The sequence below is a fragment of the Zootermopsis nevadensis genome, unplaced genomic scaffold (genome assembly GCF_977971745.1).
Source record: "Zootermopsis nevadensis isolate Lab colony 2312 unplaced genomic scaffold, Znev_1.0 Znev_ptg000022l, whole genome shotgun sequence".
NCBI classification, from domain to species: Eukaryota; Metazoa; Arthropoda; class Insecta; order Blattodea; family Termopsidae; genus Zootermopsis; species Zootermopsis nevadensis.
The window spans coordinates 23,893,973-23,914,400 of NW_028259154.1; the positions used below are offsets into that span (position 1 = coordinate 23,893,973).

The 20,428-nt window shown below is 36.9% G+C and overlaps 2 protein-coding genes across 7 annotated transcripts in view; one reads left to right on the top strand and one right to left on the bottom strand.

The window, feature by feature from the left end:
- Positions 1–20,428, bottom strand: part of LOC110828294 (uncharacterized) — a 183,024-nt gene that overhangs the window by 159,140 nt on the left and 3,456 nt on the right. For 2 of the 3 annotated variants that reach the window (XM_022060874.2, XM_022060878.2), the window contains exon 2: positions 459–508. The exons of the other annotated variant lie outside the window; for it this stretch is intronic. The gene's annotated coding sequence lies outside the window, so the exon portion shown is untranslated. The remainder of the gene's footprint in view (positions 1–458; positions 509–20,428) is intronic. 3 annotated transcript variants of the gene reach the window in all.
- The window catches only part of LOC110828296 (netrin-3), a 171,018-nt gene that overhangs the window by 137,591 nt on the left and 12,999 nt on the right, over positions 1–20,428 (top strand). The window contains exons 3-5 of one of the 4 annotated variants that reach the window (XM_022060883.2): positions 4,052–4,201; positions 6,830–6,908; positions 18,103–18,177. In XM_022060883.2, coding sequence (XP_021916575.1) covers positions 4,052–4,201; positions 6,830–6,908; positions 18,103–18,177 — 304 coding nt within the window. The remainder of the gene's footprint in view (positions 1–4,051; positions 4,202–6,829; positions 6,909–18,102; positions 18,178–20,428) is intronic. The other 3 variants (XM_022060881.2, XM_022060882.2, XM_022060885.2) reach the window with 3 other exon arrangements.

Below are 20,428 nucleotides of genomic sequence, written 5' to 3' on the forward strand. Positions count from 1 at the left end.
CTTCGAAGGCTAAGGCAGTATAATAAAACGATAGCAGATAATCAGACTGAAACAAATCTAATTCAAGATGACGTCTCTCCTTTAATTAAGGACTGTTCATACTTGCCTAATGTTGACCGTATCTTCTCTCGTCTAAAAGGATTAAGACAGAAGGATTATTCCCTCTTCAAACGTAATATAAGTTCGTCGTTGTCTGTTCATCCCATTCCGGCGACTTTTATACATTTATATTAGGCAAGAATGTGCTAAGAAATATCGCCACACCCAGATCATAGTCTCCTGGCCCAATATCGCTTCATAAGAAAATTCTTAATTGCTGGCTCGGACATATAACAAAATATTTCAATCTTCATGCGAAATACAAAACTACACAACTGAAGTAGTAATTTAAACAACGAATACTTTAAATATTAAATAGCACTTTTAATACTTGAGACATTTTATATATTCAGACTTACCATAATCCGGCAACTGTTCATTCGTTTATGTCGATAATTATGGAACTCTTCTGAAAAAGAGGAAATATTCTATATTCAGATTTATATGAAGGTATTTTAATATGTAAAGATGTCAAAGAAACAGATTATATCGCAATGACGCAAAACATTTTTTTTTTCCGCTCATTTTATGTTTGGCTGCTAAGCATATGCAGTATAAGTTGTTGAAAATTAGGCCCAAATAGGTATAACCCGAATTTAAAGGTTCAGATGTTTGTTAGCCACAGTTTTCGTGACAACACATTGCTCGCGAGCCAGCCAGCCAGCGGTTGTATACTCTCTCAGAACTCAACTGTAAATTTAAGTACGAGACATAGGTCACTCATGATTCTTTTACGATTCTCTTGGTAAGTTGCATGCATGCTAGAGTTCATATTATTTATGAATGATTTAATTGGGAGTTTTTGATTAGAAAGGCATGGAAACGAAGGTGGGAGGGATGCTGAAATACGTGGTCTGAACGTGTAATGCACACAATCTTGCGAGGTCCGGAGAATCCAGTTCATCAGCATCTACAGGCGACTAGTATATGTATTAGAGATTTAACCTAATTAGAGGAACGCTAAACTTTGATATACTGTGACATCAAAACATTTTAAAGGGTTGAAACCCCTCCTTTCACTATATTAAAATATTAACCAAGCTTGTATCATAGTACTGTCAATGTGTGGTAATCTGATCGACCCTTTTCCTTTAAAATTTTGTATTTGTAAGTCCTCTGCAACATTTAATCCAAAAACATGAGTTACACTCGAGAGAGTTCTACACAATCAGTAATAAGATTACCTCAACAGAAAGGTGACGAAATTCTGGATAAAGGATAAAGAATTGTATTCTTCTCCTGGACACACATTTTCCTATTTGTTATAAATAATTTTCAAAATGCATGGGCACAGCTGCGTGGCGATTGTTTCCATAAGGCAACTGGGTGGTTATTTCACAGAAACTAGTGGCAATTACGAGCTACTTACTTTTATTTATTCTGTAAAGTATTTTTCTTTATATTACACTGTTTCTGTGAAGATTAAATGTATAAAGACATATGTTTGTCGATATTTTTGCTTCTTTTGTAAAATAGAGGAAATCCGAGGCCCCTTAAGAATTACGTAAATGGATGGTGCCCTTCGAGGACCGACTGTTGATGCGGACGTCACACCATTCTTCTACATCACTACACCAACACATTTCAGAGTGATTGAATTGTACAAATTTTGGATGCGTTCTAAACTGTTTCATGCCAATCTGTCCTATCCCAGATAACAGCACCCAAGCCAATGTATACGGAAGTTCTGCTTTATAGTTTCACCGTGCGTAGAGTTGGAGTAGGTTTCAGGTTACACGGCAGTTCAGTGTTAAAGTGAATCTTATTTGTTTTTTTTTGTGCAAATTGATGCACTTGTCAGAAGGATTGGAACAAAGCATGTGTAAATTTCATCAGCGTTAATTCATTCAAGACCAAATGCAAAGGACTCATTTTTTGCGTACCTCAGTACTAGCCTGAGATAAAAATTCTTAAAATCAAATTTACATGAATTCACAAGATACGCATGTTTTGTCTTACACAATAATTGCATATGAAGTTCACGGATATATCGAAAATTATTAGTATGACATAAATCGACATTTTGAAGCTGAAGCTCGTATAATAATATTTAAAGATTCAGTCCTTAACGCAAAGAACACATATCACTCCTCCATAACAAAGATAAATGGTTATAATCTCTGTTTATTCTTTTAGTCATAAGAAACCTAGAAATAATAATATAACTTACCATTGGGCTTTAAAGTGTTAATCACAACAGATATGAAGTGTGCGTTATAGGAAGCATAAACAAAACTCAAATTTTAATGTCGCCACAAATGTTGCAGCTGCCTCTTATTATTTCAAGTAGAAACAGTAAATGTCTGCACGATGTTAAGTTGATATCCCCAGGGGGAAGGCCATTTAACCCGCGTGTGTCTGGAACTGCTATTGTTTGTACAAAATATTGATTGTAACGTCACAACACGCAACTCAAGTGTAACTCAGTTTCATAATGTAGTATCTATTTTATTACTAATTTCTTGGTTAAACTTTTAACATTTGATTCCAATGTGTGTTTAGTTTTCCTGTTGTTTTTGTTATTTAGAACGGCGGTTCTTGCATAGTAGTATATAGTTCAAATACAGCCAGAAACAAACACAAAATGCTCGCAGAAGATTATCAAATGCATTTCAACCAAGTACTCAGTGTCACTACACAGAGCTGCCCATTCCGGAAGTGAGACACATTTCCTCTTCTCATTCATTACATGGTCCCAAACACCATGGGCGCTACACAACTCGCTAGCGGAAAAAGGAGTCGCGTTGAATTTCAATGGGTAACGATTTCTTTCGTGTCTTAACCTCCTTTAGAAGTAATTCTTAAAGCTGAATCATTTGAAGAATAAAACATTCTGCATTGCATTCATTTTTAATGGACTATTACACATTAATGTGCCGGGTACACACAGCCTAAATATATTTATATTTACGTTTGCTAGTACGCAGTGGTTTTAGACCTACGTGATTTTACGCAAATACTGTGAATCATCTACATCAGTACTGATAAATTTCTTTAAACATTGCGTAGGCAAGATGACATCTAACGGCATTTCGTTGGTAAGTTTAAAGAAAATGTGTCATTTTAGTTAAAAATTGCTACAAGGGGATAGATACACAAATGCACACTCGAGCATGATAGCAACTATTAGGCCGGGCGCAAACGGAGCCACTAGCCACAGCTACTTGTGGCCGCCACAAGCTGCGATCTGTATTTTGTATGGAGTTTTAATAGCGCAGACACGGCGTTCGTAGTGGCCCGACCGGGCCACTCGCTGCGGTAGTGGCCGTGTCTCGCTACTTGTGGCTGCCTCCGACCACTGTTTATTCCGCTAGTGTTCGTGTTTAGCCACAAGTGGCGGCCACTAGTGGTCGTGTTTAGCCACTAGTGGCTCCGTTTGCGCCCGGCCTTATAAACGACAAACATTTTGATCTAAGCGACCAGAAATAACAGGGGGATTAAGAAAATCATATAATGAGAAAGTTCACTACTTGTATTCTTCGCTATATATCATAAGAGTAATCAAATTACGAATTATGAGAAGGAAAGAGACCAGCTGAAAGACCTAGATTTTAATGTCTCTTTTCGCAGACCATCCAGGCAAATATCGGGACAAATTCTTAAATTAGGCGTTCTTCCACGTCCTTTCAAATTCATTATACGTTAATTAGCATATTAATCGACGCTATGTAGCTGGGCTGTTGATAGTGTCATTAAATACGCACATTAACCAAGTGACCACAGTGACCACAGTGACCACAGTGAAGCACTGTCACAGATACTATGAAGGAAATCTCTTGTGGGATCTAACAGTTACTAATAAAACGTATGTAATGCCTGTGTAGCCTACATTGAGTACTTGAAGCTGTGAGCACATCTTGTGTAAACTGTGGCTGTAATTTGTAAAAGAAAAGAGGTTATTCTTCCCCAAATACTAACATGAGCTCGTGTTTTGTGCGTGTTTGTTTTCTAGCATGCGACTGCCATCCGATCGGTGCGTCGGGAAAGACGTGCAATCAGACTACTGGACAGTGCCCATGCAAGGACGGCGTTACCGGCGTCACGTGTAACCGGTGTGCCAAGGGCTACCAGCAGAGTCGCTCGCACATAGCCCCTTGCATCAGTACGTGTGACACCTCTCTTACTAATGGCATGCCTGCTACCCGCTTGTCGAGTAAAACCTGTTCATGACGGAATGAAGAGACCTGAAAACTAGGCTTCTGCTTTATGGAGGTTGCCAAATTAAAACTGAGGCAGATAAGTTACAAATTAGTAGAAAGCCTGTACACATTTCCAGTTTTATTCTTTTCTCACTCTCTTCAGAAGTTCATAAGTTTCCTGTCCACGATTCGACAGTCCTTATGTCATTCTCAGTTCAACTCAGAGAAGCACAATACTCAAATTAACAAACATTTTCTGATAAATTATTGTTTTTCCTTGCTGTTTCCGCGTTAGTCTCCACTTATCACAAATAATTTTACATTCACTCTATAAAGCCAGGTCTCCATTTCAGACAGGTTTTACTGTGCTGCATTGGTCTATCATTGATGTTTGTTCATATAATTCTGTGCATGTATTTCAGTTGAATGTTCATGCACCTTGTTACCTGTTATCCCCAAAATCTAGATCCGATCTCTACCAAGATGGCTGTCGTCTGGGTTGTAGCGCCATGAAGTCTGATGGAAATTTACCGATGTTTCAGAGGTCCACGCTGCCTCCATCATCAGATTACACGGCGCTACATCTCAGAAGACAGCTATCTTCGTACTCACAGCCGTGATAACGTCAAATCCTATTAATATTTACCAAATTTACCATGCATATTTGCCTTCACGCATTTTGCCATGTTTTACGATCAGATGAGAACATTAAAGAATGTGCAATACAGCATACCTTGAAGTCATCATTCGTAGTAGACTTTCCATTAATTTCACTATGTTTTCTTCAGGGTTGACTATCATCCTGATGCAAAACCAATAGATTTATTATTACCATAAACTTCAAATTTAAAATGTACAGACTTCAGAATTGTATAATAAGGAATGTAATTCTATGTTGAAGCAGACTTAAACGTAACTCAAATCCCTCGAAGGTCTTATCAACAATCTTACCTGGACCCACTTTCCTTGTAATCTGCCACGAGTTCATAGCGTACAAATACGTTTCAAAGATGTGTCAGGTGTCAGTCACCGCCAGCGTAGATTTACCAGTCCCGAAAACAAATTTTAATGAAGTGAACTGAACATGAAAACGATACGTTCCTCCGAAACTTTGATAACCTGCTACAAAAAAACAACCCCGAAGACCACAATTCACAATTTCACTGAAGAAGACTCTAAAAATCTTGTACTCCGCTTTTAAATTTCGTTAACTCTACGAAGTTTCTTGTGGTAGATTATGTAGAATTATGCTAATTCCTATAAATTTAAACTCCTGTATGTTTCGTCCAGGACGATGATAAAACTGACGTAATTATGAAACAGCTAGTGTAAGCTGCACTACGTCATTCTCGTACGTGGTAAAAAAAAATGTTTAAATCGGTAATTTCTATAGCTACTACTTGAAATTATTGCATAAATTCTTGTGCTACGAAAGTTCCAGGAGCCTTCTTTTATGTTCTCATGTGAAGCATGGATGTAGGTGTAGTCCCTTTTTATCACCCAAAAACAAATAAACATAAACACGTTAAGTGAATAGGTGAGGACGAGGTAAGGCCAGAGTGAAAACGATTTTATGGCAGTGGAAGTAGGCACAGTCAAATGTACATTATGCAGTTAATCTTAATGGAAAGTAAATAAATAATTAGGATCACAAAAATACATTACGCACATGAAAACGAATATGGGTTTGGCACAGAGTACTCTTTGTCCTTTATCTATTCATCTCATTCAGAAAATTTTGTCACGTAAATATCCGCTTTGTTCGCTGTACTTTGGAACTGATAAATGACAACTGGGGCCCCAAAAATTACTCTTCAGTGTCATTTTTACTTGTCCCCTGTATAAAATGCAGCTTCACTACTTTGCAGCTAGAGACTCCCGTCTTATGGTCTTCTGTTCAGTGGTACTCGCCTCATGACATGACAGAATTATAATAAATACATTATCATCTCAACACACAATTTCAAATTTTTATTTATATAATAATCATCCTTGTCCACGAAAATAAATTTGCCTTATCCGTATTTTCTTTCGAAATAGCCGTTTTAAATAGTGTACTCGCTCTGAGCGTAACTCAGGTGAATACTTCGTAAATTTTCAACAATCCATTGCTGTTCCGGTACTCACTACAGATTACAGCCTCCCTTTATTCATCTTAACGCTTGTCATGCAAATACATTTCATTGCGCTGTTCGGAGAAGTGCGAAATTATGATCGCGAATGCCACGAAAGTTCGACGAACTACTACGCCCATATTAAAACAGGCTCAAAGCCGAGAAATTACTTCATATTGTAACAAATACGGAGAGTCTGGACTCAACATAACGTCACTTACATCTTATAACCACCTCTCAATATAGTTACAAGGTGAACATTTCACATTAGTAGGCTCTGTAGTACAGCATACACACATTCAAGTCAAGCCCTTCGAGGGAATGGGATTAAGTTTAAATCTACCTTAATCCAATAAAAATATGTCCTATGCAAAATAAAATTTCCAAACCACCAATGAATAATCCCGGAAATGAAATTGAAATCGCTCCAGCACTTATAAGCGCATAAGCTGTAAACTCTTTTCTTTTCCTCCACAGAAATCCCAAAGATTTCAAACACGCAGGCAACAGCAGGGAGTGATGAGGATGGGGGCGGTGCGGGAGGCGGGAGAGGTAAGTAAGTGCAATTGTTCGTACACTTATTTTAACTTAACATTCAACAGGGATAGCTCTCATTAACCGACACTCTCCCAGTACTGGAAGGCTCACCGAAGATCGTCTCCCCAACTTGCGCAGGTAAATGTCGTGGGAGTTAACTACGAATCTGGAACTGAAATATTTCAATCAAATTTGATTTTTAGTGGAGGTGTATAGCTTAGAATTCGGCAGACGTAAATACCGGGATCGAATATCTTAACGAAATAGTCTTCAACCTACAATGCAGCGAGTTTATTCAAGTCGTGCACTTACGTACGAAATACGAACACTAATGTCACAGTTTAAGAAAGATAAAAAAAATGCACTGATTTTACAAACAATTAAATCAATTAATTTTCGCCCCTCGTACGATCGCCATGCTATGTTGTTCACTCGAAAAGAAAACGGAACAAAATGAAATCCGAAGCACCGAACTATTCGAATAAAGACATCTTGAACGTGCAAGAAATGAAGCGACGCCACGTTTGAAGTTCTATCTTCTCGTTACTGCTGTAACAGTAATTGACTCCAATCTCACCCAGGCACTTCATTCAATCCCCCGAAGACGGCGAAATCTATCTGCACCACGGCAATTCACAACTACACTAACGTCACTCTTGCCATCGTCTCCGCGCAGAATACGGTGGTCAACTCACGTCTGGATATAATCATAGCACGCCAGGTTTCTTTATTCCCATCCTCTGCTTGTTACGAGGTTACGGACTTCATGCTCTCGGACCAGGGAAAATGGCTCTAAAAAGGAACGACCATAATAGAACTGCTCCCTAGAGAACAAGCATCTAGTAATATAGCAAAGGATGCAGGACGCAGCCGTGTCGCAACTAATGAAATTTTTCATCCCTCTTCGACCTTTTTTTTTCACACGCAGTTGCTGATGTCTCAAGTGGATTTACTTCTGACACATAAGATACCGCAAAATTCTTCTTCCTTCGAATATTACATTTGCGAAGGGATAAAGAAAATTGGAGGTCAAGCTTAAAAAAAAAACAAGTTATGTAGTCTAGACACGATACCACGTTCCGGTTTCTACGGTTCACACTAAGCTGTCCGCATACCCTTTAAAGTAAGGAATCTCTGTCGTCGGAATCTCTTCATGACAGCAAAATGGCACAGAAGTAAAATTCAAATCAATGTCAATTGCTCACACATTTTATTTATATTTCAGTAGACGGACTTGGAACTACAGATTTATTCGTAGGACGCAAGGCTATTTCCTGCCAAAAAAAAAATTTGTAGCTAATTCAGTTTTAAACGTCCTAGGCACACTTTACGAATTACTGTACTTAGGCCTATTAAAACATAAGTAACAAATTAAAATTAAATTATTTGGTTATTCCGTCAAATCACAATGTATTTAAAATAAGATAATTAAAATAATTAAAATATCATTCTTTGTTCCATATCGAATAATCGATTTACAATTGGATATGGAACAAAGAATGATATTTTAATTATTTTAATTATCTTATTTTAAATACATTGTGATTTAATTATTTTAATTATCTTATTTTAAATACATTGTGATTTGACGGAATAACCAAATAATTTAATAAATCACAATATGACGCAACTACACTATTTTATAAGTAACAAAACAGAACTGAGAACAAGAAACGAAGAACGTGCAACTTGTATTCATAAAAACAAAATTCTTTAGTTCAGTAGTCTCCGTTCCTGTCTGAACTTCTGTCTCTCAGTCCGTAATTGTGTTTCGTTGCATTACGTGAGACGTCAAACTCAATAAAAAAAAGGTGACTGTACCAGGAGCGAACACAAGACAACGGAGGATCATACCCACCTACGTACTTTACCAATTCCAAACGTAAGTTTAATATAGGCCTATATTTTTCGCTCCTGTTTTCCCACATGCATACATAAATGTGAATTTAATTGAAACACACTTTCACTTTATTTAATTATTTAATATTACGCAGCGGTACACAGTCGGCTATTTGACACGAATCTAAAACTTAAAGTTTATTAAAATGTGGACATTTTGAGGCTTACAGCGTCTGTAATTCAAGAACAGAGTATGGCCGCGAGAAATATCGCGAGTGTGATTGCTTTATGTTCATCTGCCGACATTTTGCCGACATTTCATTGGCTTAGAGGGACGATGAGAGTGAAATTATATTCCTGAATGCACGGAGACAATGAATGTGTTGCAAGGTGAAGATACTTTTCCTCATCGACGTGAAAACCTCGGATCTCACATGTTGCAAGATGTTTCATAAATAGTTCCAGTACGAATTCAGATGTCTGCAAATATTAACGTTCCTCATGTTGACTACTCAACTAGCTGACTTTTCTAGTATCTGCTTACTGTTCGGTGCTGACTTAACATTTTAAGCATCTTCAGAATAACTAGGCTTCATAACTTCGACGTTGCAGAAACTATAATTTAATTCAAATCTTTTATATAGGTATAAGTTTTCTCAGCCTTAATAAATCAACAAAGCTTCGTTTTACTTTTTAATCGGTGCGAAAAGTTAGTTACAGCTATGCAAATTGATTAAGAAAAATTAGTTCTCCCCAATCAGGTTATAATTTAAGGTAAAATCTTAAAATGCTGCCTGCCGGTCTGAGCTAATTGAGACTTCCACGTACTTTAAAAAGCGCTTTGCAATATACAATTATTGCACGCGTTATTCTCTGAAACAAGGAAGGATTAATAAAAAGACTTTAGAAATAAAAATAAAAATTAAAACTTTTAAATTGATTTTTTAATTTCTCGTCCCTTCAAGTTAGGTGTAGAACCAGTCTTAGAAAATGTGTAGCACAAAAAAGATCTCCAGTATAAATGTAAAACGAGTGTCGTCTGACATCATTTATAACACATTATGAAAAAAAAAGTTTGCAACCAATTAAACGGCGGTGTGTCCCAACGAGTTAATATTATAACTTAATTAAAATTCCGATCCATTAAAGAAAACGAAAATGACAGATGAAGCAGATATATCCAGGTAGGGCTAGCCAAATCGTCTGGAAAGCGAAAGAGCTTGAAGTGCAATACACAATGTTATATCAGCTGCAAACATGCTTCCAGATCTAAGACGTACTTGTTTTATGGGTGGTAAACAATGTGTCGTGAAGAAGCAACCCTTTAACGACGAAAAATTACGCAATTTCATATCGCAAACATTTTCTTTCGCCAACGACGTCATGGCATGTGGACATGACGGCCTCGACATTGAACGTCATTTATATGGCGGTCACGAACTATCACACACACGTACTAGCGAAAATACATTATGTTTGCCCACGTTTCTCTTTAAATAAACTATAGGTCCCTAAGAAATAGTAAAACTGGCTACTTATAACATTCGTTGCAAAAATACTCTCGCCGACCGAAGAAAAATTTACTTAACCTGGCTCAAAGAATAGGTTTTTCTTAAAAAAAATACTGTAATAACGAAATCGCTTATTGATTTTGGTACTCTTGTAAATGTGATTTTTCCCGTTTAGTTTTGTATTTCGTATTTACCGCCGCGGCGCTGATAAGTGACCGCTTATTAACACCCAAGATTTGCTTACCCCTAGCCTCACACTGTTTACTGTCTCTCGTGTAAGCCATGTTGTAGTCACGCTAATTTATCGTTTTGCAGGAACAGTAGCACGACGGATAAGATGGCAGATTTCAGTGTGGAACTCGGAATAAGTTTAAAGTGCATGAATATAGCAACAATACTCAGGGAAATCAGAACGAACGCTGAACTGATCTCTCGCATTCAAGTCCAAAACTTGCTCATTCCATGTTGCATTTGAGATGTACGAACCAGAGATGATGTTCTGCATGTTCAGTATAACCTCTTCATGTCAATAAACATTGGTTAGTATTAAAAATATATTAAAATTAGCCGTCAATCACAATATAATATTATTAAAAGATTAAAATATCATTTTACGTTCCCTATCGAGTACTCGATTTACATGTGGAACATACACGACATGTTTCGGCTATATATAGCCATCATCAGGTGTTATGTATTAAAACTTTTCACTGAATTACTGATTTTTAATGATTTTTAGTCTTCATTTTTCTTATGATGTTCTTGTCCTTTATATTGTTTCTTCATTCGTTGTAGTATCACAGGTCACTAATATGTTTGTATTTCGTATTTCGTATTGATGTCAATGTTTTGTATATGGACTGTGAAGTAAAGGTTTCAAACTATTAATGAAAATTGAATATAGAAAACAAAATAAATAGTTGAAATTAATCATGTGAACTTACCCAATGATATTTTAATCTTTTAATAATATTATATCGTGATTGACGGCTAATTTTAATATATTTTTAATACTATATAAATCACAATATGACGCATCTACAATATCTTATAAACATTGGTTAGTTTATAATTTATATTTTCAACTGGCTCAGTGTAATAGAGAATTATAATTTTATTATCGAAAGCGTCGTTATTTTTCCCAGTTCTACATAAAATGGATTGCTCCGAAACAATTACATTCCTTATTTTATAACAGTCTTACGACTACTGGCCGGTTGTTAGGCATTATGGACACACCCACTTCGTCCGTTTGTCTCCTGCGTCATTCAGCGGTTGGGATCGTGCTCTTGAGGAACTTCCGATCCAGATATTGTCAAAATCTTAAGTAAACTGTGAGAATTGTCCATTGACGCATAAATATAATTATTGTACGATGACCATAAAACACATTTAATCATAATTACACAATTAAAACTGTTTCAGCCACGCAAAATCCGGATCGACGTCGTCTTCTTCCTTGTCTAGAGGCATGACACCACGGATTCTTCTTATGAAAGTATTACGCCTAGGCTGTGCAAATATACGAGTAACGCCGCCTTCGTCGTAAACACCATGGCTATGCTATTGTAATTTTGTGTGTCATAATGGTTCTCTGACTTCCACGTCACCTCAAGGCAACCTCTAAATCCGCCACTGAGATGCGGACACAGAGGGGGGGGGGGGAGGAATTGGAATGCCCGCTAATGTTCTCAGTTAATTATTCCGTTGCCTTACCCGAGACTACCCTTGTCGTCGTCACCCGGCAGTGATCCAGCGTTGTGTGATTAGCTAACAGCTTTGCGAATTTATCTCAGTCTACCTCCGACTTTATCTGAGCGTTTCAATAATTTTAACACTCCTTGTCCACGGTGTCGCAACCTCACTGCTCCAGTTTCTTACGTGAGAGAACTTGCATAATAATTATTCAGTTTAAATGAGTGGTTCTGATTACTGGATTAACTAATTGCCGAATCAGTGTCAGCTTGTAAGATAATTATTCTTCTATTTGCTAGTTCTTTAAATGCAAAAAAAACACAGGACAAGTCGTTTTAAATATTCTATAAAATATTATCGGGCAACAAGCAGTGACAGTTGCGAAAAGGATCTCAAAGTTTCAAAGATAATGACGGGGAAATGGTCCACGAAACATTGGGCTTTTGCCCAAAACTGGCACGGTTTATCGTCCGAGATTAATTTTTCGACTTCAGTCGCCGCGAAAGCTTCAAGTCCAAGACGCGATATTCCCCCTTTACTTTAAACAGCCCCATGTCCGTTGCTCAATATAATTATCAAATTAAGAAGAATGAGATGGCGGGAGATAATATGACAGATGAGGAACGCATCGGAAAATTTAGTCGAAAACTTTGAAGAGAAGAGAACTCTTTAGATACCTGGGCGTAGCCTACATGAGACGCACGCATCTTCAAAGAACATTATGTGAAGGTTTGATGTAGATTCATCTGGTTCAGAATGGAGTCCAGTGGCTGGGTCCTGTACATACGGTAATAAACCTTTGAGTTCCATTAAACGCAAGAAATTATTTATCCGGATGAAGCGATTATTAGCTTCTTAAAAAGGATTCTACTCTGCAGAGTGAGACAGTTAAAATCTCTCTTACCTAACGGTGTGAAGTGGTTCCAAATAAAAGTAAAACCTTTCCAGTCATCTTTCAAAAAACAGTGCATATCGCGAGTTATCGTAGAAAAATGCAAATAAAAATTGCATCCTACGTTTATTTAACCACTAAACATCAACATGGTGAGGGCTAAAACAGACTCATTTTAATGTTGTATTCTAAAATCACCACTGGTATTGTATTTAATTCGTCATACAGGCCATAAATAAATATTTCCACTAATTAATAACTTCAGATAACAAACGACTGTAAAATATTTAACTAAACGCTGGAAATTATGTCACATAGTTCACAGGCTACACTGTTTCATTCTGTACTAGCAAAAATACTTTATAAAAGCAAACATTGTCATGAAAAAGTTTTATATAAATGGCAGTACTTAATATCTAACAGGCAGAGTAATTTAACAGCTACTTAAAATACAAAGTTATAAATAAAAAAAAATGGCGTGAAATCACCTATTAAGATGCAAAGGAAACCCGGTGGGGATTTTATACTTTATTAAATTGTGGTGTATATGAGAATCCGACAAGATCCATTGTATACATTACATGGAACAACATCTGAAAGCTCCTAAAGCGGCCAATTAGTGGAGTCCATACTACGTAAGCCTGGCTTAGCTCTACCACTACACAATCAAATTAGCATAAAACTTCTCCTTACATTTTATAATACGCACGAGACAAGATGAGAAAGTTTACAACTAATTATGTAATATCAGTAGTAGTATAAACAAGAATCATCTTTTATGTATAAACTGAGGCTTATGCATGTAATGTAATAACTTTTTATCCAAAATCTATATGGATTATAATTAGATAATATCATTTTAATTAGAGTTTAAAAAGTCAAAGCCTATCTATATTTCAAGATAATACTCTGAAACTTGTTTAGTCCTGTGAGATATGTTACAAGTCAGTGAACTGGGTCATTTTAACAGTCATAGACCTACAACGATAATGCTATTTTAACCAGAAATTTTCAAGCAATCCCTTACCTTTGTTGCCTTCAGTTTTCAAATAACATTTTTTAGTAAAACTTCCGACGCAGATAATGAGTTTAAATTATCGGACATTGTACAAAAGAATTTTTGTTCTGGTAGGTTATTATTTAGTGTTCTGTCTGACGACAGGTCCATATGAACAGGATCCTTCCATCCTTTTCTCGGACTGGGACCTGTTCATATACGTTCTTGGCAGATGATCCAGAAGTGGTTTGCCATTGCCTTCTTCTGTGTGTGAATGGAGTAATTGTTGGGATGCCACGGAGGAAAACTCCGTGTTGCCTAGACCACGGCCTTGCCCAACACAAGTTATAAATTCGGGCACCGCCGGGAATCGAACCCGAGACCCCAGAGAGATTAATAATTCAGGTACACATTTAAGTCGGAAAAACTTGAAAGAAAAATTTTGAGATCTTTGTGTAGGTTTCTGATACTTGCATTAATTATTAAAGCAGTTGGTGTTCGCGTTTCATAATCGCTCCTTAAAAAAGTTCCAACATATACCAGGGTACACACGAAGAAAGAATGCTCTACATTCATATTGCAGCATTACGGTCCTGGATTCGAATTTAATTCCGATATTCTACACTGATTATAACTGATGAGAGCAGTAGGTTTCCACTCTTTCGTCGTCAGACCACGAAATTCAAACATCACAATTATGGAATACAATGCAGTGCGACGGACGAACATGGATATTGATTTGAGTTGATTTATCTTAGACGTAAAACTATTTTTTTCTGTGTCTGTGCCACTAACTCATGCCTGCCCAGTCGCCTATAAAAAGTCATTTTAAGTCTCAAATATATTTTACCCTCTAGAATCTTCAATCCAACGAATTTGTAATCGTGAAACTGAAAGGTAAAATATATTCTAGTTTCAAACAGTGTCAAAGTAATGGTGGACGTGAAATAGACTGCGGACAATTATATGAACAAATGCGGCGCACTGTCATGATTGCCCGAATTGTTCTGCTACCATGAAACCATGAAACTAGTGTCTTAAGAAACTGAAATCATAAAATGCATTCTCTCATATCGATTTACATAAGATTTCTTGTCAAAGAGCACTGTCTTGAAAGTCACCCTAGCCAATCCAATCACTATTGAAGAGGTTTGAGGAGAGAAAGCTGTTCTACCCCCTTTCTTCCAAATCACACTTCGGCCTAACATAATTCAATAGGGTTTATACCCATGAAGATAGGACCGGAATTAGAATACAGACTGCAGTGAAATTTGCATTCAAGTTAGAAACAGCAAGAAAGTGGAAAAGAATAAGTTTAGACAAAAGATTGATGCGAATGCAATGAGCATAAAATTTAGTCCCTTTCTAGTCCTCTAGCCCCAACAGGTTTATAAAAGGCAGGACTGAAATCGTGTTTTATTGAATGGATATGTCGACTTGGGCTTGCAAGGAAATTATTCTTGGTAAATCCGTAGGTTGGCAAATCCCCACCCAGCGCTGAATAATTCCACAGTTGGATGTAGAGAGACTGGGATTTGCTTATACGCGTACGTACGGACTATGAGTCAGCAGGCCTACTGCGTTCAGCACAAGAGGCATAACTCACTTCGGCTGATCGCCAAAGCGAACGAGAATCGTAAGGTTTCTATTTCTCTTGCAGCGAAGAATGAAAAGTAGTACCCAGGAAATGGGTCCGAGTCGACGGTGTTTTTACTTATATTCCAACGCTTTCCGTCCCGTTCAGACACCTACCCAATCACCGAGAAGCTTGATTCGACACCACAATAAAAGGAAACTTGAATTCGAGCGTCAGACCGATGCTTCGGAGTGCACAATACAATCTAATATAATGAACGAATAAGCTGAGAGATCTTACGTGTGTATTCTTGCATTTGATTAAATCCTTGGAGCTTATCCTGAACCTCACTGATGTATTTATCGTTTTGGTTTTCAGCCAGGCTAACAGAAATAAATAAATAAACAAGTTCTAGGAAGAACTTATAACGTCGAATTTCCTACAAATGTTTCAAGCCATTTAGCAGGAACTAAAAGGTGGTTCATGAGTCAATCAGCTTCGTTCACCTCCTGAACGCCTGGTCGAGTTGTAATAACATGTAAATATTGTCTTTATGTGAAGCATTACATTCTCTCGGGCAATCGGCCACGTTAAAACTATGTTCAAAATCAACGATCCGATCATCGTCGCTAATGATCGCTTGAGTGACGTTTAGTGCAATTATTCGCTGTAGAAGTTTAAAACATCAGTTACAAGATGATTTAAAAATGTCTTCCTGCGTATTTTCCTAGAATAATGAAACACTCACTACAACATCATTGTGAGGTGCAGTCGTTTGTCACAGAGTGCAGTCAACATTTCGTTTTCCTGTTTCGTCGCAGGAAGTTGCTCTGCGACGTTAGAGATCATAAAATCTTTCACGTCGCTTCCTTACTCCTTTGACCCATGAAATACACCGCAAATTTTAAATGGAATCAAACCAGCGCGATTTTTATTTCGCACTAGGGACTGGAACGAACAGTACATAACTACAGACTGCACTGGCACAATATGTGGAACTGCGCACAGCAAGAGTGGCTTCTGTCACAAGTTTATACTAAGCCATATAATGTAATAGAATATTCACCGTTATTCAAATTAAGATGGAAACTCCTTTCGTATGCACAATATCCGCCAGTTCGACAAATGTCTGCCCATTTTTCTATCTGTTGGACATTTTAATCCCTAAAATACTGTTGGATTTTAAGTCAATTTTGAGTAGGCTGCATTACTAAAACTTTGTTATAAAATGTTTAATTCCCCGCTACGGAATCTGAAAACTAAATACAACTATCACGTTTATTGAGCAGACTATCAAATTGAAGCATTTCAAATAAATTAATAAGATACATAAGTATATTTTTAAAATTTATATTAAGAGCCATTTCTTTATAGATGTTTCGAGTTTAAAACAGTAAGTACAACAGCGTGGTTTTAATTTGATAGAAAATTACACTCATGTCTAAAAAATGTAATATATTTTTTATATTTTCCGTGTTATTAAACTCCGAAAATACTCGACGAATTTCTATTAAATTTTTGTCGAAATGTCCATAACGAAATTTGTCGGGATATTTTAATTAAGTCCCTATGTGCCTTGTAGAAAGGTTACTTTACATAAAGTTCATTTCCCACGAACAAATCGTCACGTAATATAAAATACAGAGCGTATTGCGATCTGAAACGGTTATGTATTAATGTTCATTTAACGAAATGAAATTATACATGATCTGTGGCATATATGTGTTACTTGTCATGGATGAGTATCTAAAATAAATTGACATGAAAATCAATTATACATGCAAAATAGCAAAAGGGTGTTCATAAAATAAGTGTTCAATTTACATCGTCATCCTAACTATTGCGTCCTTAAACCGAACAGTAAAACTGTGAGGTACTTACGAAAAATAAAGAAATAATCTTTACTTTTCAGCTCTAGTCCCTGTTTTTCAAGTCTAGAAGAGGAAAGCAAAAATTTCGACAGTTTAAGAACGGTGGACGTACTTTTGGTTTCAAAAATTAACAGGAGATCTGTTTCGTTATTGTATTGTTTTCAATTTTCCTTCTGCTGTGAGATCATTACGTAAGACCTCCTCTCACCACAAAAAAAAAAAATAGTAACGGATGAACAAAAGTTGCAGACGTTTCAAATTGAATTTAACGACGCGTAGTCACAAAATAAAATACTGTGACTTTACAAATGTCTAGCTGCCCCACTAATAAATCATAATATTTATGTGGCGCCATGTTGTGGTTTAGGGCCCTGCACAATGAAACTGATTCTTCCCACAATTCGAAGGCACCTGTTCGAACACCAGCGGATGCGACTACAACCAATCTCGTCTGTTTTCGAATTCAAGCGTTTGTCCAATAAAGACCAGACAAGTTTATACTGAAAAGAAAAATTAATTAAGATGAAATGAACACAACTTTATTTGCATCCATAAACACGCGGTAACCTGGCTACACCATCACTCCAAGATACAAAACAAGCGTTTGATATGCCAGTCTTGCGGTAACAGAGTCATGGATGATGACATGTAGGATTACACTTCGTATTGAGAACGGAGGTGCAATCTTTCTATACGAATCAGGCACCGAGTCGTAAAATGGGTTATGTGATTTGTCTTGTTTCCTATCCCCGTCTTTTTTTCTTTTTTTTTTACAGTGCCTCTGAAATTATCATCTCCTGTCTATTTTCTATTCTTTCTGTTTTCGTTTCAGATCGGGATCAGTGTGGAAAATGCAGAGCTGGGACAAGACGATTAAATCTCAACAAATACTGCAGAAGAGACTACGGTATGTATTCCGGTAATGTGAGAAAAGTCTGAGCTTCGCAACTCGGTCTGTACAAAAATATTTACGGATAGACAAAGACTTGTCTGACCTTCGTAACAGCTTACATCCCAGTTGATCTGTTTAATTACGCTTGCATACAACGTGTCATACCTCTGAAACACGCTGAACACCTTAACTTCAAACATTATTGTATTTGTATCTTATATGCGTCATGTTTGTGTTTGATTAAATATATTTATTTTGTACAGTCTATACACAAACTTTGAAGTTTATTGGTGTTGTAAAAATTATATAATATTAAAACATTTTGTTGTATAAAATATTATATTAGCGCTCTTAATCGTAAATACGATTTTACATTATATTTTCTAGCGCTTTTTATTAAAACGACATGTTTCGACGGATAATACCGTCGTCTTCAGGTTTTTTATCAATTTAAAATATTTTAAAAAACTATTAGATATTTAATGCAATATATTATAATGATCCGTAGTTCTGTTTGTAGCTATCAATTTTCATGGTAAGTTGCTTATTGTAGTCAGACGTTATATTCATCAAGAGGTGTTGTGTAGAGTAACGTACGTCTGACGGCTGGTGAAGAGAATCTAATATAATATTTTATACAACAAAATGTTTTAATATTATATAATTTTTACAACACCAATAAACGTCAAAGTTTGTGTATAGACTGTACAAAATAAATATATTATTGTATTTACCTTTCGGCTGCTGTATCCTACAACCGTTCCTATGATGTAAAAAGCTGTGTATCTTAAAGAGATGTTTGTGTAAGCCTATTTGATGTTGGCGTACATATTTTTGGCATATTTAGCAGTTCAGTGCACACACCTAACACCAAACTTCCGTTCATTTTATTCAGTTATACAACGAACTGATGAACTAACTAACTCCCTGGTAGCAGAACCCTCAGGTCCAACACCGACAGCCACCGGCCACGATCCTGAGACAACTCCAAAGATCATTATTCAACAACTAATCAATATTATTTTGCTCATTTAACATTGATGGCAAGGTGTCTGTAATTCACTTATACCCGCAAGAAAATCACCGCACTGTTGCGCGGAAAACAGGTTAAAAGTAAAGCCAGACTAGCGCCAGAACGTAAGATAACGCGGCCCATCCTGAATGTGTTTTCTGTCTTAGGAGTTGGCTTCAGACCAACACCATCCCAAAAGAAATTCGGCTCACCGGAGAGAGTCGAGTTCCTGTGACACACACATGAGCTTTAAGTCTACTTCGTTCTCATATTGTGGTTCTTGAGTAGACACTTACATGAAAGTTCTCCCACATACAGAAAAAATAGTGATGTTTGTGTTCCTACCCTAACAACGGTAGTTACAAAAACACACCTTCCCTTACCTGTTGATTCGCTTCATTGTATTCCGTTCCCCAGTACAATCTCCACTAATTTACAGACAGTTTAAACTAGTAACCAAATAAATCATCTCATGGGTCCCTTCACAATAGTAATGTTTAATTAACTAGCAACTGCATCCTCTAGTGACCAATTAATGAAATGTACTAGCTGTCTAGTTGAGCATCAATCTAGTTTACAGTAACCACACCCATTTAAATAAGAAAGAATAAATCCAGTCAAACATATTAGCCACGACAATGTCTAATCGACAGACAAGAGTATAGAGAAGACACTAACAAGTGGTCGAGTTAGCCTTAATTTGGAATTAAAGACATTTCTGTAGTTTTGAAATTTGTTACAGTAAGATAGCAAAGATGTCAAAAAATATAAAAGTGGCATATAGGCCTACAATTAATATCCAAAGTGGTTGAATATGCAAATCACGTGGCTCTAGCATTTGTCTCGGTGTCGAATATAACGACAGGCAGCTTACACTAATCGGGATATTCGTTCCCTGCTGGTGTGCATGTTCTATAATCCCCTAATACAGACCGACAAAGAACATCGTAGTCCACAGCTGGACACAAACCTACGGCAGTTTTATCCATCTCTTCACAAGTATCGCCCTAGGAGTCACCTTAATATTATCATCCCATTTATTATTCGGTCATCAAAGTGTTGTTTCCATATGAAAACCTGTACGTATCTTTTGTTTCCCTCGGCAGAGCTACATATTCGGCCCATGAAAACCTCTTTAATTTCACTATCTTAACAATACAAAGTCACCAGAATAAATGATTGTCCCCATCATCAAGATAACCTTGATACTGGAGGAATTAAGCTACTCATAGACGCCGGTCACCGTCTACCAGA